At 34.6% G+C, this 22,333-nt stretch overlaps 2 protein-coding genes across 2 annotated transcripts; one reads left to right on the forward strand and one right to left on the reverse strand.

The window, feature by feature from the left end:
* Positions 1 to 46: 46 nt before the first annotated feature.
* LOC124427541 lies at positions 47 to 20,498 on the forward strand. The gene is made up of 23 exons (XM_046970555.1): positions 47 to 370; positions 7,005 to 7,339; positions 7,469 to 7,717; positions 7,803 to 7,948; positions 8,029 to 8,138; positions 8,226 to 8,421; positions 8,572 to 8,811; positions 8,930 to 9,187; positions 9,256 to 9,355; positions 9,979 to 10,088; positions 12,225 to 12,277; positions 13,345 to 13,474; positions 15,098 to 15,210; positions 16,817 to 16,960; positions 17,063 to 17,202; positions 17,289 to 17,411; positions 17,517 to 17,642; positions 18,083 to 18,228; positions 18,402 to 18,511; positions 19,258 to 19,456; positions 19,528 to 19,770; positions 19,852 to 20,109; positions 20,259 to 20,498. Exons 1-23 carry the CDS (start codon positions 361 to 363, stop codon positions 20,347 to 20,349), a joined length of 3,630 nt encoding a protein of 1,209 aa, XP_046826511.1. The 5' UTR covers positions 47 to 360; the 3' UTR covers positions 20,350 to 20,498.
* Positions 20,153 to 22,237, reverse strand: LOC124427339. Its single transcript, XM_046970159.1, has 5 exons — positions 22,079 to 22,237; positions 21,765 to 21,977; positions 21,555 to 21,684; positions 21,132 to 21,463; positions 20,153 to 21,038 (listed from the first exon to the last, which is right to left on the reverse strand). The coding sequence occupies exons 2-5, from the start codon at positions 21,960 to 21,962 to the stop codon at positions 20,937 to 20,939; spliced, it is 762 nt and encodes a 253-aa protein (XP_046826115.1). The 5' UTR covers positions 21,963 to 21,977; positions 22,079 to 22,237; the 3' UTR covers positions 20,153 to 20,936.
* Between the last annotated feature and the right edge of the window lie 96 nt (positions 22,238 to 22,333).

Raw genomic sequence — 22,333 nt, forward strand, 5'->3', positions numbered from 1 at the left:
GCTCGTTAATAAGCACATTATCATCTGGGCAAGGATCATTTTCATAAACGAATGTACGCGATTAGCTTCTATTTCAAGGAACGAACGTGTTCCTTTCAAATGTTAATTTACAAATGTCCCATTCTTCTTTGATTAATTGTCTATTAATTTTGTCGCACGTAAATGATCGACAGATTTTCTTCGAGATTGTTTTTTTATTATTGCTATTTTCTCTCTTTAAACTTTCATATCTAGATGGCACTGTAAGACAGTCTTTGGGTAGCATCCTAACAGTGCACTCGATAATTACGTACTCGTACAGTAAAATACATCATAGAGTCAGTCCTGGTTGTTCGTTAGGGCGAACGACGGCACCGAGGAATGAATCAAAGTGAGAGTCAACGAATAACCGAGTATTTCTCTTATAAGAAAATATCTAACTTAACGTAGACGGGGCATCTCTCCCTTCCTCCCTCTCTCTCTCTCTCTCTCTCTCTTTTTTGTTTAGCCCACCGAATCGTGTACAACGCTTCGAGAAATTTCGAGACAAAAGAAGCGTTTGAATAAGGGAGAAATTTGCACTCTTCCATGTCGCGGTTTAATCACATAGAAAGACGTCTGTTTCGCGCCGATGAGAGAGAGAAAGGGCAGATGCATCATTTTAATTCGAATTGGTTCTCGAATAGACACACACACTGCACGACAAGCAGCCAATCAATCTTATCTCACGAGATACATATATATATATATAAAATATTTTCTCTTTTACTCTTTCGATCGGTCTCGATCGTTTTTTTTTCAAAGAAAGAAAGAATTCTATCGATTCGATTTCGAAGGTGTATTTTCGGATCCGGGGTGGGGTGGGGGCGGGGTGTAGGGAACAAGACATTTACATTAATGTATGTACATAATGGCGATTCTTTCTTATCTAACTGCATTAACTGCATTAATCCACTTCACCTATGTCGCCTGCACCAGAAGACGTACGAGCAAATTTTGAAAATGATACGGAGTAACGGAATTCTCAGTGAAGTTTTAGGAAATGCGCGACACAGACGAGTTCTATTAAGAGAATAAAGGAAAATCGTCGAAGTAAGTTTCAAGAATTTCCTATTTTCTTCCTTCTTTTTCTCCTACCGGCTTCCATAAAGAACGACGACGCGAATTCAAACCGTCGCTAGTGGTCGGTTTGTTTTCAAACGAAAAGGACGATTGAGTATAGAAAAAACATTAACGCTCAACAAATATTTATCGACTCTTATTTTAGCGCTTCATACGCTTCCGCGCTCTTTCGTCTTTCGACGAAAAGGTAAGACTTAAGTAAATCCTAACGAGTGAAAATATAACGATGAAAAAAGCGTATCTCGAGTTAGCGCCAATGTTTAATCGTTTATTATCAGATATTTCTTTGATTAATATATTCCGTGACTTTAATAGCAATGCGAATACGATATCAAGCTCATACGTGGTTCTGTCCGCAAATAATTTTACTCCTTTTTCACGCATTTTTTGTACATTTCTCGAAACATTTGAAACCGTATCTCCTTACTTCTTATTCGCAGATACGGAAGATAGTAAGACGATTATCGAAGAAAATTTATTAAAATGTTAAGAATAGTCACGTACGTATTGAATGAACGTGCTGATTAATTTATAATATGATATACGTGGATTTTTTCTTTTTTTTTTTTTTCAATAAATACTTTTCTTATTAACGGTTTTATATTCTACATCTTACGTATCATTATAAAAGGCCCATTTAATAGATATTAAATCTATAGAAATTATTAAAGTCGTTGCGCGTTAACGCGTTTAATTGTGAAAATACAACTTTATATTATTTCTCATTTGTGTACATTCTCAATGTACATTTGCAAATTGCTTTGCAACGTGTTAAAACACGAAATGTTGACTAATGTACGAGAAGAAAACAAAGAGAGAGAGGGAGGGAAAGAATTAATGGTCGTGAAAAAAGAGGTACAAAGTAACTTCCACTCCTCTTCCTATTCCATCTCCTCCTCCTTCTTCCATAGTAACATTAATTTTCTTATTGTCCACATGAAAAATGCAAAATCTGTTTTTGCTACGAGCGGTATCATGTCGTATAGCTAACGTCATTCATTTTTTTAGCTAAAGTTAAATCTAACGGAGGGTAGCAAGAGGAGTAGTGAATCAACATAGTAACATACGAATATCGCAAATGACTGAAAAGAAAAGATAAAATAAGAATCGAAAAAAAATGGAGGGAAGGAAAGATCAAACTGTTAAAAAATATGAGAAGTAGTAGCTCGAAAGAGAAAGAAAGTCAAACTCTGAGAGAAAGCTGCAGTGATTTAGCTGCGATTCGTAGATACAAAATATAGTAAGACGATTATTGAGGAAAATTTATTAAAATATTAAGAATAGTCACGTACTTATCGAATGAACGTGCTGTTTAATTTATAATATGATATACGTGGAAATATCTTTTTTTTTTCTTTTTTTTTTTTAATAAAGATATACTTTTCTTATTAACGGTTTTATATTCTACGTCTTACGTGTCATTATGAGAGGCCCATTTAATAGTTATTAAATCTATAGAAATTATTAAAGTAGTTACGCGTTAACGCGTTTAATTGTGAAAATACGACTTTATATTATTTCTCATTTGTGTACATTCTCAGTGTATATTTGCGAATTGCTTTGCATCGTGTTAAAACACGAAATGTTGACTAATGCACGAGAAGAAAACAAAGAGAGGGAGAGAGAGAGAGGTGGGGGGATGGTGAGAGAGAGAGAGAGAAAGGGGGGAGGAAGGTTTAATGATCGTGATAGAAAGGAGAGGTACAAAGTACCCACTCCTCTTCCTATTCCACCTCCACCTTTTCTTTCTTCCATAGTAATATTACTTTTCGTACTGTCCACCTGAAAAATACAAAGTCTGTCTTCATTGCAAGCGGTATCATGTCGTATAGCTACCTCCGTTAATTTCTTTAGTTGGAACTAAATTTAAAAGAGAGTAGTGAGCCAGCATAATAATATATAATATATATATATATATATATATAAAAATATCGCAAACGATTGGGGAAGAAAACAAAAAAGATAAAATAAGAATTTTGGAACTTGTGGAGGGAAGGGAAGATCAAACTGTTAAAAAATACGAGGAGTAGTAGCTCGAAAGAGGAAGAAAGCCAAGCTGTGAGAGAAAGCTGCGGTGGTTTAGCTGTGATTGCACTTCTCCTTACGACTGCGCAGATACGTGAGCGCGTATCACTTTCGCGGGAGCTCGAATAAGGTTAGTGAAACTTTTGATTTAATTCGACGAGACAGTTCGACGAGATAGACGACACGAGAAGAATGTTATTTTTTTGCAAACTTTAGCAGCAAGTACTTTTGTTATCTTTACAATTTTCATTCTTTATCACAGTATACTCGTGTCATTTTGAGATTTTGTCGCTTTTATGGATTAACTATAAAAAGTAATTCAATTTCCCTAATATTCTGCGAATTAGCCTGAGTTTTACCTAAATCGATTTAACGGTTAACGATTTTAATCGAATGTGCCTATAAGGATAGAGTTTTAAGGATCAACGAAACACGTGTCTTTCATAATAGATCGCCGCGTAATTGTTTGCGATTCATGCTCGTTTGTTATGACGGTCTTATAAAATATATATGCATATCCCGAAGTAAGCGGTAATCGAGCGACCGCGTAAAATCAGCGGCGCATATCTATCAAACGTACGTACTCACCCCTCCGATTTCTTATCGTTTTTTATCGTTGTCTTTTCACCTTTTATTATGTAACTTCTTATTATGTAAAATCTTTCATTAAGAAGACGCTATTATTTGCATTATGTACAAATAGGAGTTCGTGAGTTGCCTCTTACTAAGAGTGCCGCCGTTCAATGTTCCGCATACCATATGCGTAGCTAATTTCGTTCATACGTAGATATCCCGAACTACGCCGGGAGAAATGAGCGAATTGAAAGAGCGAGAAATGTTCAAGACCTTGACATTTGTCCAAAGATTCGGAGAAACGACTTCTTCCGTTATTCGCTGAAATTCCATCGATCCTCTCGACGACGACAAAACGTTGACGTCTCTTATTAACGTTATTCAATCTTTTTCTACAAGTTGCGTCCCGAGGACATGTAGATTGTAAGTAAAAGAATTCGTCCTAGATCTATCGCGGAAGTGCTATGCGGATAGATTAGAAACTTTCGTTCGATCTAGATCGTATAGAATCGGAGGAAAGTATAAAAGAGACGGCAATCGGTAATTAAATCTACGCGCGTTCTTTTGCGCCTGCGTAAAACGCGTAGTCAATCACTTTTCGTAACTTTCTTTTTTCATTTTCCTTCCTTCCTATTATTGTTCTTAAATTATGCATGCACTCGCGCGCGTTTATGCTTTTTCTATATCAACGTTATCCGCATATTTCCGCATATTTTATAACCGATAAAAATGATATAACGTCGAAACTTTTAGAAAGAGTAAATTTAGACAGTTTAGTAAATTACTTTCCCGTAATTTTATCGTGTAACTATCGCGACGAACTTTTCCAATATAGTATCTACTTTCTCATATTCTAGCCTCGCTTGTACAATATGAAATTGTAATCATTCCTAATCTCTTTCTTTCTCAACTCTATTATATAAAGGAGACACGTATGCTTGACACGTGCGTGCGTTTCGACGAGGATCGTAAGGGCCTTTCGATCGGACGTGTATTAGACTTCCAAATACTAGCGAACATATATTTGCCGTCGTACGGTTCAAACGAGATTCTTGTAGGATCTTTCGTTTTTTGTCGTTTACGCCCGTTTGCGTAATCACCGATGCTTGTCTTCCGCTTCATACATACCTTAAGAATCTTTTCTAGACAAACTTTTACTCCGAACTCGGTGCTAATCAAGTGACATGCGTAAAATCAACCGCGTACCTATATAGATACTCGTCTCTCCGATTTCTTACAATTTTTTTACGCTCTTCGTTGCCTTTTCGCTTTTTACCAACTACCTTATTACGTAAAATCTTCCATTAACTTTTTAACGGCGAACGGCGCGATAAAGATGATCCGTCGGATTATGGGAAAAAATGCGCATTCTTAAGCTAAAGAGAAATGTTTCTTTTAAGCGTCGTAAAGAACAAAATTTTCGTCGTACGAAATCCGATCGAAATTCACCTCGAAAAAGCTATAAATACCGTCTATTTGCGTTTAACCTCTAGTACCGTACTTTCCAATTGAAAACGTTTCCTGTTAAAGAAGGATGGATGGGATTCGAACAAATATGATCGCGACGAACGTTAAATGTTTACGGTTAACCTCGCGGTTATAACTCGAAACTGGCATGTTTGAACGGTTAATAAGGAACACGTGTTTTTCTAGACTATTAACTAGACAAAATGGTTAAATACAATGTGCTTGGGAGAAATCTCGCATTCCTTTAGCCTCTCTCTCTCTCTCTCTCTTTCTCTCTCGTTTCTGATTTGTTTGTGCAAGAATATTATTGACACGGACATCATAGGACCGATCAGAAGAAATTACATGTGCATTACCGATGAATAATACTTTTTCATTTAGCTTATTAACTATGTGACCAAAAAGAAAACTCGTTAGTCTACTTAAATAGAGTTTATGACATGTTAGATTCGTGTATTTAATTACGTATCGAATCGAACGTATACTTCGTCCACGTATACTTTGAACGTAAAAATTATTATCAGTGGTTCCTTGCTCGAATTTCATTGAATTATATGATATCATACTAAAGTGGTAAATCGATAAGAAATTTTAATGGACGATTAAAGCCATCGGTGCGGCTTGATGATAATAAAAGAGTCAATAATTATATGACGAAAAGAAAGACGCACAAACTATAATAATAGGGCAACGCGGTTTTCCATCGTAATCGAAACCATGCACAATCGAAGATTGCGTTGCGTCTAAAGATCGATGATTTATTTTTATATTCTATCTATAGGTTAAAATGTTTTCTTACTACGAATAATCTTCTTTGTTTCGCACGCGCTTGCCTATACGAATGCGGAATTATAAATATACACATATATACATATATACGGTATATATGTACATATATATATATATATATATATATATATATATATATATATATATATATTCACACACACACACATGCATTTATCGATAAAATAATCTTGACAGATGTATGAGAATAAATATTATGAATTAAACGTTATTATATATGCCGGACGCGGTACGAGATGAGGTGCGCCCGACTTCTCTTCTTACATTGCATCTATGTATTGATAGATTTCGACGAACGAAACGATGCAACTTTACCGTCAACTTTCACTCGCCTCGCTAAGACGCATCGTGTCAATTTCTTTTTGCGAATTACATATTACAAGGCTAGTCGAACGGTCAACTTGCCGTGGTGAATTATTTCTCCGGTCTTGTAAAAAGATTCGTTTATCGCGAAAGAAAGGAAATGAAAGGACATTTTTTCTTTCGTTATATATTATTACTTCCGCGCTTTTGCACCTGCGATAAATAAAAACAACTACAGATGTATGTCTGTGGGCATATTTTCTTTCCTTTTCACTCCTCATTTTGTATTCTCCCTATCAATCGCAAGGGTCACCGATCAAACGATTTTTTCCAATCGCGAAGCTTTTCATTTTGCAGCAGCGTTTCAGATGCGCAATAACCGCCATAAATAGCTTCTTTCCTTTCTTTCGAATTGATCGTGATCGATCGATCGATCGATTGGTACACGCTCGAACACGTTAAATTAGAGAATGCGTGAAAAAAATATTTCCATTTGAAACTATCTAAGAGGCACTTGAGAGCTTTGCATTATGCGTTGATCCTCCACGTTGATTCAATGGACTATTGAGTTAATAGAATTGTCGGTCTAATTCTAAAGGAGCGTATGAAAAGACTCGTGCGAAAGTGATGGAAAAGGAAGAAGCACGAGATCGATTAGAAATATTTTAATAGGTTTACGGTTACGCATGCGGTTACGTTTGCGGTTACGTTTATGTTTACGTTTACAGACCAATTGGGAAAAGTAGAAATGGTGGAAGTGCTGTTGGAAGCGGGCGGACAGGAAGTGGCAGTCGCCGAAAGCGGTTCAAGAGCTGGTACCCCGACGGAGTATGGGCCAACCGATATGCAATCGCCCGTCGAAAACGTCGAGAAGCTTACGGCCATACAGGAGTTTTACGATGGCCAATGTATATTCGTTACCGGCGGCACGGGCTTTCTCGGAAAATTATTAATCGAGAAATTGTTGAGGGGATGTCCTGGTATTTGTTGCATTTACGTTCTGATTCGTTCGAAAAAAGGAAAGGACGTGCTTCAACGCACGGAAGAACTGATTGAAGATCCGGTGAGCCGTCTTCGATCGATCCTTCTCTTCATTCCTATCCTTGATTTCAATTCTAAAAAAAATTTAGTATTTAGTAGATGAAAATCTTTTCGTTGTGAATGAAATAATAAGACGTGCTTTTATCTTCAGTTATTTTCGACGCTGAGAGAGGAGCAACCAAAATTCCAACATCGCATAGTAGCGATCGAGGGCGATTGTATTTTGCCGGATCTCGGTATCTCGATGACCGATAGAGCTACAATTATACGCGAGGTCTCCATTGTCTTTCATGTCGCCGCGACCGTCAAATTCAACGAGAAAATTAAATCGGCGACGGCTATTAACGTTCGAAGCCTGAAGGACTTGTTAAACCTGTCGAAAGAAATGCCGAAACTGAAGGTACCGAATTTCTCAACTAAGGACCATCAGGAGTTATCAACGAAGAAAGATAATTTGGATAAATATTATCATCGATATATTGCAGAGTTTCGTTCACGTATCCACTGCTTTTGCAAATTGCCTACAAAATCCGATCGAGGAGAGGTATTACGATCCACCGATAGATTCGGACAAGTTGATCGATCTGATGGATTGTTTGGACGAGAAATTGCTCGACGATATTACACCGCAGTAAGTTTTATCGCTACCATGATCGTTTACATGCTAGCCATGTTTTTTGATTTAAACAGAGACATTTTTTTTTATTTCAGATTACTTGGAATATGGCCAAATACATACGTTTATACGAAATCGGTCGCCGAGAACGTAGTAAAAAAGCAAGCCGGCTCGATACCGATTGGAATATTTCGTCCAGGAGTTGGTTGGTATTATTCTTATAGAATATTTATCCTTATAGAACTAAAGAATAAATAATGTATTATCGATTAATGAAAAATAATATTCCCAGTGATATCCACCTATCGGGAGCCCATTCCAGGATGGATCGATAATATGTACGGACCGATAGGAATCGTAGCGGGTGCTGGCATGGGACTGATACGATCTCATCATTGCGATGGATCGCTAAAAGTTAACTTGGTACCCGGAGATTTGACGATCAATGCGCTAATCGCTAGTGCCTGGGACATTGCCAATAATAAAAGGTATCATCTTTTACTTGGAAAAAATTTTCCCGGTCGAGTCGAATGAAGATTAGGAAGAGGAGAGAGAGGGAGAGAGAGGGAGAGAGAGAGAGAGAGAGAGATAAGAAAAAAGCAAATGAGCCGAGCTTACTCTTATACATGATATTTCAGATCCAACGAAGATACTCCTATTTATAATTACATATCTAAGGATAATCCAATTACCTACGACGAACTAAAAGACATGTCTGCCAAGTACGGACTATTAATACCGACTAAAGAATCAATTTGGTATTATAGCTTTAGGAATACGAAATATCGGCCGATCCATCTCTTCTACGTCTACTTTTTGCATCTACTACCGGCTCTTATAATCGATACGGTCGCGTTGTGTATGGGCAAGCAACCAAGGTAAATCGTTTATATTATTTTATAAATAAAATTTATTTTATAGTAGAACGTAAAAAGAGACAAACAAGGAAGTAGCAAATAAAAGATGTATAAGAGCTTCATCCTTTTTCTGTTAAAGATTACTCAAAATATATAACAAAATTCACAAATTTATGGATGTACTCAGTCACTTTTCTATAACCGAATGGAAATTTACGAACAAAAGATTGAACGAATTGACTAAAAAATTAACGGCCGAAGATCGTAAGTTGTTCCTTTGCGATATGAAAGAACTCGTTTGGGATACTTATTTTCAAAGCTACATCCGAGGAATAAGAATATATATTTTAAAGGATCCCATTGAAACAATTCCACAAGCTCGTATAAAATGGCAAAGGTATTTTTCCATTTCTTCTTCTCCTTTGTCCTTTTTCAAAAGATATACTGATTTTTTGAATTTTCAAGGCTTTACTGGATGCATCAGACGTTGAAACTTGTTATCGCTTCTGTCTTTCTTATTATCACATGGGCGTTACTTTCCAAAGCACTCGTAACATTCGGATACGCATAAGAGAGCTCAAGGTAGTCATATGAGAGCATAGGAGAGCTTTGATGGTCATATAAGGAAAAGGGACAATTGTAATTTATGCTTTCGCCAAAGTACGAATCGAAGATTTCTCTTATTTAAGGGATCTCGTATTAATGGGGCTGAGCTGGGCTATAGGAGGAATAAAGATACAGTTTCCGTGAATTTTCTTCGCAAGACCAATATATATATATGTATATATATATATATGTATATATATATATATATGTATATATATATATATGTATATATATATATATATATCGTAATTTGATTGTTTCTGTCACTTATTAAGTTACTTATTGTTTAAAGAAAATCTTTTATTTTTGTATTTTTATTCTGCAGTAATTGACGATGAACTGTTGGCATTTTCGCAACTTTGACAGTGGCAAGAAATAACATAGATCGATCCGAAAGAATATTTCGAATGGATTCTTAATTTGTAAGACTCTGTCGCTATTGAAATGACTAAAGTAAAAAATTTGCGACAAAGGTAAAGAAAAACAAACAGTGCTCGCTGAAAAATATCAAGTATTTTCATGGGGAACAATAAATTTTCGAGATAAAAAACCGAATCTAATCTGTTTCAATATGGAATATAGAATGTTCAATATACTGGAACAAATGTTTTCAGGCCTATCGAAGAGTTAATTGTTTTTATAATTTTTGCCTTCAAAAAAAGGTCGAGGAAAAAGCGTCTAAAGCTTGAAATGTAAGCTTCTACGAATGTTAAGTGAATTTAATATATTTACAATTAATATAAAATGCCAGCTTCAGGATTGCGCGTGAAATGAATATCAAAGATTCAAAAATATTTTTATTTATTCGTTCGTCGCTATGTAGATCTATAATGCGATATAAACGACGTTACTTTAAACAAAATTCGTGCGCTCGATTAAACGGATTAAATTGACAGGCTTTTTTTCTCTTTTGTTTGAATTTACCATTAAAAATGTCTGGTTGCTTACTTAATCATCTAGGTGTTTCATGTTTCGCGAGCAAATAGGACAACAACGATCAATCGAGAATAAAAATAAAGCACTTTAAAATAAAGCAAAAAATAATTAATCCATCGTACGTCGTTAATTTCTCTCTCTTTCTTTTATTTTTTGTTTCTTTTTTTGATAACGAGCCAATAGACTGAGCGTTAATGATTCATGCTCAAGATTAATGTATATTCGTTCTAAACGTCAAATTATATAATATATTAACAGGACGTTGTAAATTTTCTTAATGCAACATATTTATGTGTATATATATATATATATATATATATATATATATATATATACATATATTCGAGAAACAGTTCGAAATAAAAAAAAGTTTGAAAAATAGACAAAAGGTTCCACCCGTTTTTGTCACAAAACTCCTTTACAAAATTTCTCTCAATTTTGCGAATACAACTATTGGACATTTATGTATAACTTGCGAATAAATATATATCTTTTGCAATTTAAAGAACAAAAGGAAAATAAATGTGAAAAATAGGGAATATTAAGATTAAGAAGCAATATTCGGTAGAGATCGAAGCTGAAAACTTATCGAATTTCGTATTATTTGAGGAGTACAAGTATACGACAAGTTCACTTTGTGTTGTTATAAGTGAATTTAGGCGCACTTTCCAACGAAAACAGACTTCTTTTCTGTTATTTGCCCAATAAACTACAATAAATTACTAAATCATGCGCAGGTAATTGTTGATAGGAATATAAAAAATAAATAGATTATGAAGAGAACTTTTTGTATTTTTCATTTAATATTTTTTAATATTTTTACTTCGAACGAATGGAACTGTCAAAGAAAGAAAAAAAAAATACAACAAGAAGAAAATTATCAATTAAAGTTAAGTTAGACGATTCCGTAGATTAATTACGATCATTAAAGTATCGACACGGGACATCAAAGTTAATTATTTATTGTAGGTAATATATCAAGTGAGCGCACGTCTGTGTGTACGCCTAATAATGGAATATTCTTTTTGTTTTATTGCGTCTGCAAACCTCTTTCGCATTGATTCTATTAATTGTTAAAAATAATCTATACGATATTCTGCTCTTTCATCGATCTAGTTGACAAGTCCGTTTTATTTGTTATAGCACGTTTACGTATTTTATTACTACAAGCCTGTTCCACCTCATTATAAATCACGAACCTATTAATAGTCACGAATAGTCAAGAAACAGCTATATGTGAGGGTAATGCAAGCGCGTAAAATTCATTCGAATTTCGAAAGAACGTGATATTTTGTGACGAGAGCAAGTTCAATATTTGACGATATCTGATGATGGTCATGCAAAAGTATAAGGAAAACCGAACGAAAAACATGTTAAAAATCTTTGTTCATTGGTTAAACACGATAGTGTCGATATTATGGTATATATAAGTTATTATGACGTAGACAAATTTTTTTTTTTTTTTTTTAACAAATGTTCTCATTAATGAAGTTATTCATAATGGAAATTGAATGGCCCAACGGAAATAGTGGGGGAAATAGATAACAGGAAAACTTTTTACGCTTTAAATCACCATCTTTCTATATTACCTATTATTATCTATATTATTAGTAAATTTAACAAAGATCAATTAGTTTTGTAATATCTAGCTACAAAAGAGAAGGGTCCTCTGTCGCTTTGTACGTAGCTCGTTGGCAGGCATAGTGACAATTGGAATGTAAACTGGATTGATTAGAACATGATATAACTGGACATTATCACGAATGACAAATAAGTGTAAAATAACATGTCCTTTATACAGGTACATTAATATATACATAAACGATAAGTGAATCGAAACTATTACATACGAATAACTTCGTAAAAAAGAATTCGAATTTAAATTATTCAAGACTACTCTGTAGCTCGATACAAAGTGGTCTTGAAGTGGACAAAAATGTCGTCGGTAAAAATAAATAGAATCATGCGTAGGTCAAAGTGACTTTGACGTATAAATTAGTGTCTTGGTTCATTACGTAGTTATAAATGCGAATATATCAAGAGAAATTGTTGTGTATTCCATTATGTATATATATAGATATATATATATACGTGCATACATCTTGGTTTATTTGCGATATAATATCGTTTCATTAGCACAAACATGAATAATAAGAAAGAAACATAAATAACAAAATTATCTTTTGCAAGGAAAAAGATACATACGTACCAAATTCCTTCCTCCATTTTTAACCAATTGTATAATAATGTCGGATAATGTAACTAGATGGACTTGTTATTTTAATTTGTTAATCACAAAACGAATATCGAAGGCATACGCTATCGTATTCCGATGCTTACGACGATCAATAAATTTGTCTTCGACTAACTTTGCTTATTTTATATTTCGTACTTTACCAGGAATTCTGATAATGGATTTTGTTTGATCGTTCATCGGTCAAAAACTAAGGTAAAGAAGAAAGTCTGATTTATCTAACAGATGTATCTATTGGTAATTATAAATTTTGCAAACTAAATATCATACTATTCGGATATTTGAATTTTTTATCTTTTATAGTTTCGATTTATTATTTTTTATTCATAATGACGAATATCTCCTTATTCAAATGTATTAATTAAAGAGAATAAATTTAAATAAAATCAAAATAAGAAAGGAATAGAATATTTTTATTTTATTAATATTTGCAGTCATATACATTATGATGATAATGATCGTTGATTTAATTCGGTAAGATCGTTAAATTAATTCAGTAAATTAAATTCTAATAAATTTTATATATGTTTATATTTATTAAAGGTAGTACTAATAAAACATTTGGTGGCTCCCCAGTCAGAATACGATATATGAAGTTTTTGATCGTATGAAAAAACTACAAAACGATAAATATATTTATTATCTTTAGAGATTTTTTTCATTGTTACGATACGCGCGTATAAATTCGCGAATCTCTGTTTCAAATATACGATCGTTTGTCGTCTCTTGCATCACTTGTATTCATGTGTCCTTTACAGATACTCAATTGGAAATGAACAGTGTATTCGAATGTCCGAAGAGACAAATTCAGGATCGCGGGGGTATTGATAAAATTGATATTGAAGAAAAGGATGTGTTAGAAATAGAATGTTGCTTGAGCGAATTAAAGTATAAGCATAATATATGTTGGCTGTTGTGCCGGCGATAAGGTGGAAAAAAAACTTACGAGGGTTGTTTGTATCTTCAAAACGGATGGGTTGTTGTGTGCCTCTTATCTATTAAGTATATATATATATATATATATACACACACACATATATATATATATATATATATATATACATACATACATATATGTTTGCGTTACGATGCGACATTAGAAGTTTAATAGTTTCACAATGGTCTTTATAAAGGCGCACGTTCGAGATAATAGTATTGAATAAAACAGTGCCGAAAATTTGGACATTGTTAGTGAAAACGAGCTCTATTGACAAAAATCCATTCAATATGTTTAATTCGTTATTCCTAGCGAATTCTTTTCAATTAATTAATTAATTGAATAATAGAATTAATTTCCATTAATTAAGTCCTTGATCTTGAAGAATAAATTGTATAATATTAGTATTTCTGTTCGAACGGTAAACGTTATAATATCTAAATATGCAGTTCATGTTGCTAATTGATTCGGTAAGTCATGTTTCAATCGGAATTCTGATGTCATACAGCTAATCAAAAAGGTCGATAGAGAAAGTTACAACTTATGAAATATCGGTTTTAAACCGCGAAAGTTTTGATAGTAAATCTAAACGGGTGCCGAAATTTATTAGTTTTTTTCAGATTGTTTCTTTTTCTTTCTTTTTTCTTTTCTTTTTACATTGACAAATGTTAATGAATTATTTAAAAGTAATGCTCTTTACTTACGATGAATTGGAACTCACGATAAAAAATAGTTAAACACGTGTCGGACAGGCAATTAAAAAAATGCATTAATTTCGAGACATTTGGAATTGTATTTTTATTATATTTTTTTTTTATAACGAATTACTCGTGCAAACTACGCCGTGATAATTTTTCCGAATTGGATACTATGCCATTAAGAATGTTTATGCTTGCTCAGCTTGCTCAGTTTCTTACATACCAACGACATAAATCGCAAGTCTCGGTTTGTTTCATCGTTCAAGATACTTTGCTCGTACGTACTTGGGTATATAATTTGACGTCGGTAAGACAAGCTTTTCCGTTTTCAGCAAACTCATCCTATCGCGTAAGAAAATGTATACTTGTGTATTGTTACTGCGCACGTATTTGAAATGTGAGAATAAATGGAAAAATTGGATAACAATATAAAGAAGATAAGGAGAAAAAGCAAATCGCTAAAAGAAGCCTCTTAATTGTCATTCGCTTTTGAAATATCATTCGAGTTATCAAAATTCAAGGTTTCGTGCTTTAACTCGTTGACTAAAATAAAAAAGCGAAAAGTCTTGGAGAGATGAAGTCTACATGAAGTCATACATGGCTTTTGTGAATCTACGGCGAGTAAGAAAGAAAGTATACGTGGGTGAGGTGGGGAGAAGAGAGAGAGAGAGAGAGAGAGAGAGAGAGAGAGAGAGAGAGAGAGAGAGAGAGAGAAGGAAAGGAAAGGGAAGCCTGAAAGCTCGAAAGTGGGAACACGCGGTGTTGAGATTAATGAGATCAAAAGTCGATAGAGTCGATTTTAGTCTTTCATTGGAGAAGGCGTATGAAAAGAGAAGATTAAGAAGAAGAAAAATATATATTCGGGGAATGAGCGTAAAATCACATATCGACGTTCAGTATTCTTCGAAACTTGGTACCGTACTCGTATCCGCCTCTGCTGCCTTTCCTCGATATCATTGGACTTGAATCAGGACAAGGAATCGTATCAAGTTAGTAATTTTTAATTCTATACGATTCTTTCTCTTTCTTTTTCTTTCGTATCTTCGGTCAAAGAAAGGCTCTTCTCAATTAATTTTTACCGAATAAACGGCGTAGAAATAAGAAGAAAGAATAAAAGTGCTTTCAAAGTACATTGACGAGAAAGAAGACGCGTTGTACATTCTTCGGACGAGAAAGTATCACACGCGGACAAGCTGCGTCCATTTTCCTCGCTCGTCACGTTGTTTTCTTTTTCGCTTTAAGGTCGTGCATGTTTCATTGCGATCAAACGAAGGTTAACGGTCGGCCATCTTCATCTCATAAATCTCTGTGGGATACCAAAACTACGAAATTCTTTTAAATCTTTATTTTTCGTATCTGGATATGTCATTTATCAATCTTGATACGCAACATCAAAGAAAAATCAAGTTATTTAAATTTGCCTGTCGCAAATAAGTCTGCTCGGAAAGAATAGGGAAAAGTAGTGCGACATGATGAAAATCTAAATAAAATTGTTCGTACGATTAGAGGACGAGTTGGGTCACCGAATCGGCAAATGAGTGGAACGAAGGTAGAATAGAGGTACTCCTTACGACATACGTCGTACGATGTTAGTAACACTTTCACGACGCATTGCGATTCATAAGTCGCACGTAGAGCGTAAGTCGGTCGAATTTTCAATCGATGTCTCGACCGATTCAGAAAATCGTCGATCCTTGCATAATATTCGTGCAGATGCATTTTAACACGTAACCGCTCGGATGATCTTTTAATTATTCTCTTTTTCTTTTCTATAACGTTCTATAACATTTTTTGTTCTTTTTTCTTTTTTTGTTTTTTTTTTTTCTTTTTTTTCTTTTTTTATTTATCCGTGGTTAAAAATGTCTAGAGTTTGGTCGAGAGAAGTAGAAGTATAACCGTTAGTTTCGTTTCTGAATAACGGTGATGCTCATAACTGTACATAGAATCTCATTGAACGTGTCGAGTACGGCAAGCAAAGGCTTCGTTGAGAGCTCTCAGGACTAGTTTTCCACGCGCCCTTGACACGGAGACCAACATTTCAATCGATTGCGCAGCAAGATTGCGATCTTACGCGATCAACGTAATTCTCTTTTTTTTTCAAGAGAAAAGTCAGAAAATGAGAATAAGAAGAAAGAAGACAAATTCGCTCTTCGCGAATCGTTAAGATCATTGTATAAAGATTCCGCGTTAATTGCAACTAAGGTCAAAGAAAAAATCTTCGTCGATAGAGAAGAGTCTTGAGAAAAAATATCAAGACATTCGAAACATAAATTCAATAACTCATACGGCTTTCATCCCGATAAAAAATTTACATGGATAGGCGTGATATAATCTTAACTTTTATTCATTACCCCAATAGCGCTAATGTATTCAACGTTGGATAAAGTAGGAAAAAATAGCATTATTAATTTTTCTTCCTCGAACTTTAACTTCTTCCGAGGTTCTTGAAATATTCACGCGTAAATTGAAATATAATCGGTGTCAAAGTATAACATAACGTCATATCCTAAGGCGAAGAGATTTTATACGCATTTTACGTGTTTCATTTTGATTGTCATTTTTCTTCTTTTTCTTTTTTCTTTTTTATTCATATAGAAGAAAAAGAAAGAAAAGAAAAAATGGAACTGTCCGATTTGGGAGAGACAAATAACAATGATATCTCGGAGTTCGATGAAAAGGAAACTCGGCGCGGGACACCGATACAAGAATTTTACGCTGGACAAAGGATTTTAATAACGGGTATCGCTTTGACGAAAATAAATAAGAATATCCGAACGAAACTCTTTATCGTATTTTGTCATTTGTTTTTATCCTTTTTATTATATCCTATCTTTTCTTCAGGTGGTACAGGCTTTTTAGGGAAAATCTTGATAGAGAAACTTTTGCAAAGTTGCCCTAACGTTGCTCGTCTTTACCTGCTGATGCGACCAAAAAAGGGAAAAAATTCGCAAGCTCGGATAGAAGAACTGTTCCAGGATCGTGTAAGTGCCGATCGACCGAGCCCATTCTTTAAATCTTCTTCGGGACGATAAAAAGGTATGTCTAAAGATTGAAGAATGTATTTCAGGTTTTTGATCGAATAAAGAGAGAGGTACCAAAGTATCGCGACAAGATCGTCGTCATATGCGGAGATTGTAGCGTCGAGGAATTAGGAATTTCGGCCGAAGATCGTAGGACGCTCATAAACGAGGTGAACGTCTTAGAGAAGAAATCTTTCGTTTATTGTAATATGTGGAACGACGAGGCCTGAAAGCCGTTATTCTTATTTCACTGCTATTTTATTTGATATTGTTAGGTGTCGATAGTCTTTCACGTGGCAGCAACGGTCCGATTCAACGAGAAACTGAAGCTCGCAACTATCATAAACGTTTGCAGTACTAATGATCTATTGGAATTGTGCAAATCTATGCCGAACCTGAAGGTAACATTCGTTATATTTATCATTTTTTTGTGTTTTTCTGTTTTTTACACGTATCGCGCGTTTTCTCTTTTGGCAAATATTCGCTAACTCTACGTAACGCGCTTTCACGCATTATCTCTGCGCATTATTCTTTTTCAAAAGTATTATTATTTGAGCGCATCGCTCAGTATATACTATGTAACTACTTAGTCATACCCTCGTCGACGCTTCAACGTTCAAACTTGAGAGGAACAAACTGAATGCAAATGAGGAACAAACCAATGGCAAATATTATTCGCTGTTTTTTTCCCCCTTTTTTTTCTTCTTCCTCTTTTTCTTTTTCTCCTTTATTTATCTTCTTCTTTTTTCCCCTTTCAATAACCTTCCATCCGCTTGATCCAGCGCGAGAAGACGTGCGTGCTCGCATCTAGTCGAGGATAAAACGAAAAGATATTTTGCAGGCATTGGTTCACGTATCGACGGCCTACGCGAATTGCTTTGAAAAACGAATCGAAGAACGCTTTTACAATTATTCCATTAATCACGAGGAACTCATTAGATTAACGAACGAATTGTCGGAAGAAGAACTCGGGAATAAGTTTCAGTGGTAAGATCTGTATATATATATATATATATATATATATATATATATATATATATATATATATGTATATATATGTATATATGTATGTATTACGTTACTATGGTACATAGATTTATGTGCTGACAATTACTACATATCGCGGTATTTTAATGTGTTATTTTCTATCGCGCCCGCAGCATTAAGAAAACATGGCCGAACACGTACACATTCACAAAAGCTATGGCGGAAAACCTTATAAGAGAGAAACGTGGGAATCTACCGATAGGAATAATTCGACCTGCTATAGGTAATTAAATATACCTATTACTTATTTTTTTTTGGTAAATCAACAACATTTTGAAAAATGTTGTCACCCCTTGTTGCCATATTTTGTTTTTCCATATTTTGTTTTTCCATATTTTGTTTTTCCTCTTCCAAAGGAGGTACCCTTTTGTTTTCTAAAATGGCAGAGTTAAAAATCTGAAGCACGAAAAAAAAGAAAAGGTTAATAAATAATCGCGAAAAAAATGTGCTTGGCAATCGGCATGTACCTCATAACCGGGACTGTCTCCTTATTGTGGCAAATCGCAATGGCCATCGGTATTTTTCTTCTTACGCTTCTCGGCAGAAGTATCCTTTTCATATGCGCCCTCATTTATACGGTCGGCCATCCTAAGAAACAAATCGTTTGTTATACCGTGCCTATCGAAACCATGTATCCCGAAGATTATCCCGATTTCGAGGAGGACCTGGCCACTATGAGTAGAATGTCGCTCGAATCTTTAACGCCGTTGAGAACCCCAAAATCGATGTCGTCCACTCCTCTGAGACGGGCCTTTCGAAAAACTCGATATAAATACAGATCACGAATGAAATACCGAGATAATCGATGTCTATAAATTTCTTCGGTACGGATTTATCACGCAACACATTCAATGTCCGAAAGGGAGATCTTTTTCCCCCAGGAAAATAATGATATAATAATAGAATCCAATTGCCCAAGGTCTTTCGTTGATTAAATTTCAAGAACGAATGTGTCCATTGATCTCGCAGTCATATCGACGGCTAACGAACCTACAGAAGGATGGCTTGACAACATTTATGGACCAAACGGAATTGCCGTTGCCGTTACAACCGGTATTTTAAGGGTGATGCAATGCGATGCCAATAGTATCGCCGATATAATACCCGTCGATATCACCATAAATACCTTGATCGTATCCGCATGGGACATTTATATGCAAACAAATAGGTAATGTCCATCAATCTTATTTCCTTTTATTACGCGTTACTTTTAACAATGACTTTTTCTTTTCCGTAAAGAAAAGGAAATGACGTGCTCATATATAACGTCGTAGCATCGGTGGATGCACCTCTAACATGGTACCAGTATAATAAATGGACTTACCCTTACATTGCTCACTATCCACCGAGCTCTATGTATTGGTATCCAACCATTATAACCACCAAATATAAGTCGCTCTACAAATTCTTGTCTATATTCCTTCACTTAATACCAGCGATTCTCATAGATACAGCGTTAATCTGCGTCGGCCAGAAGCCAAGGTACACAAAATCCTCTTAATTAAGCGTACTCAATTCTATCGAAGTCGATCTCGTCAAGGATGTCATTCTAATGATTTACAGGATGCGAAAAATAATAGGAAAAATTACCAACTTTTGCGATATCATATCGTTCTTCAGCACCAGAAATTGGATATTTATCAACGACAACGTACAAAACATGTGGCATAGATTAAATTCGAAGGATCAACAACTTTTTAGATTTAACATGACCAATTTTGATTGGAAGATTTATTTTCGAAATTATATTAAAGGAATACGCCTTTATATATTCAAGGAAGATCCAGATAATTTAGAGGACAGTAAATTGAGGTGGAAAAGGTAAATCTAGTATTACGTTACCTCGATCTATTACGTAGCAAGATCACGTTTAAAGACATTTATTAATCTTCTTTTCTTCTCTTTTTCCCTTTAATCAATATAGAAATCTCCAATTAAACTAATTCTTTTTTTCTTTTTTTATCTTATAGATTGTACTGGATGCATCAAGCTTTGAAAACATTCATCATATTAGGGAGCACTTGGACGATTTGGAAAATATTTGATAAAATATTTTCTTAACTCGAGCACGCAGATGCACCGATTGTGTGCGTCTTTTCACATGGTCAAGAATAATGCGCGCGATTTAGGATTTATAATTTCTCATATAAATATTTCTTTTAAAGAATGCCAAAGCAAAGATACACAAATAAAAAATATATATATCATAATTGTTAAAAATCCTTTGATTTTACGATCTTTAACACTCTATATCTTGGCCACTCGCAATTATTGCCCAATAGCGGGGAAACAAATCATATCTATTCATACCACTCTGGCAATACGTAGAAATTTTGTAAATATACAAACGTATTTATAAAAATCTGTCAAAATACAATAGTTTAATGTGTAATACATACTCTAAGATATTATTTTGATATCGCTATCGGCACTCTAGTACTACTTATACACTTGTATACTTGTACACTTCAATGCGATGCTCTCTCTCTCTCTGTGTAAACATATATATATGTATGTATGTATGTATATAGATATATCATATATATTTGGACGGAATTGAGCTTCTCGAGTGAGAATGTGAATGCAAGGGGCGCATTCGGTCAAAAACATACGACTTCTCTCTTTCCATTAATAATACGACACTGATATCAATTGACCGGCATTGTCGATACCGTGCTATGCGGCGTTGTAGGTCTAGAACCAGCGATAGAATGTGTCGTCGATGCGTTTAGAGATTGCATAGTACCGATCTAAAACAAATTAATAGAGACATTTGTCATTCAATTTTTGGTTAAACTCGGCCCAATCATTTATAATTATATTGCATTTAAATTATAACTTACCCTCAAGTGTGCTAAATCTTCTAATCTAGTGAGGTCGCTTAGTTCGATATACAGGGAATACACGATTAACCATCCGTAGACGGAGAATGAAATAAATAATATCCACAATAAACATATCATGATATTGTATGCAAATATCAAATCGTTGACGATACTAAAGAAGAGGAAAGCAAAGAGACGGAATATGGTAAATGCGGCAAAACTGTACAACCATGGTATCATTCTCTTTTCGTATTCCTTACGTAATGCAGTAATAAGCATCAATGAAGTAATAAAAACAACTACTCCGCCCATCATGGAGAATAATGCAAAAACTATAAGAGCATTACGAACTGAAATCAAAGGTACTTGTTAATATTTCATGAATATTTATAAAGATTATTACATAGTACGACGTCAAATGGATGTAAATAATATCACTACCGTGTTGATTGCCAATATAAACAAATTCATACGATATGATGTAATATCCATAATGAGTGGAACCAGGCGTAGCTTGCGAAAGACAATAGATATCAAATATTGCGGTACATATGGTGAAAAATGACAAACACTGAGGGAAGATATTAAATTCGTTATAGCAAATATAAATGTAAAATAATTAAATAGAAATGGACGTCGTTGAATAAATACCAATGCAAATACGGCTATGAGCATAGCTCCCCTTTGAATATCTAATATGTAAGCGTGCTTTAATATCGGCTTTTGATACCAAGGTATTTTAACGCTACGCACAGATCTGGAAGATCTGAGATTCGCGCTACTTCTTGACGTAACGTGGGAATATACCGAGGGCGTTCCCATACTTGGCGATCTCTTTCCATAATTCATTATTCCTTTATTCTCCTATAAAAGTATAAAATAAAGTGCAAGTTTACAAAATAATATCTAACAATAGCCATTCTACGTACTTATTGAATATTTCCAACTATAATGTGATTACTTACTTAGTTCAAACTTTTTCGATGATAATGTAATTAATTGTGCGTCAGAAGGAAAAACAAATGTCTGCATTTAAATCCATGCAAACCCTTCAGGACACGCCTCGCCATAAGACATGACGACTCATACGAATCGTAATGGAATGTTTATAGTCTCTGTGAATTTAGGGCGTTAGGAAATCAATGGCGACATCTAGTCTACTTGACCAAATCGTTACTTGGTGTTATTACTACTAGTTTTTCTTTCTTCACCGTTGGCTG

Source organism: Vespa crabro, chromosome 10 (genome assembly GCF_910589235.1).
Source record: "Vespa crabro chromosome 10, iyVesCrab1.2, whole genome shotgun sequence".
NCBI classification, from domain to species: domain Eukaryota; kingdom Metazoa; phylum Arthropoda; class Insecta; order Hymenoptera; family Vespidae; genus Vespa; species Vespa crabro.

Excerpts from the sequence above, each read along its gene's own strand:
- LOC124427339 (XM_046970159.1), bottom strand. The coding sequence starts at position 21,962 with ATGAATTATGGAAAGAGATCGCCAAGTATGGGAACGCCCTCGGTATAT. Across the intron at positions 21,685-21,764 it reads TCATAGCCGTATTTGCATTG|TGTTTGTCATTTTTCACCAT; the intron begins GTATTTATTCAA and ends ATCTTCCCTCAG. Across the intron at positions 21,464-21,554 it reads TTATATTGGCAATCAACACG|TTCGTAATGCTCTTATAGTT; the intron begins GTAGTGATATTA and ends CTTTGATTTCAG.
- LOC124427541 (XM_046970555.1), top strand. Across the intron at positions 7,718-7,802 it reads AAGAAATGCCGAAACTGAAG|AGTTTCGTTCACGTATCCAC; the intron begins GTACCGAATTTC and ends GATATATTGCAG. Across the intron at positions 16,961-17,062 it reads ACAAAGGATTTTAATAACGG|GTGGTACAGGCTTTTTAGGG; the intron begins GTATCGCTTTGA and ends TCTTTTCTTCAG.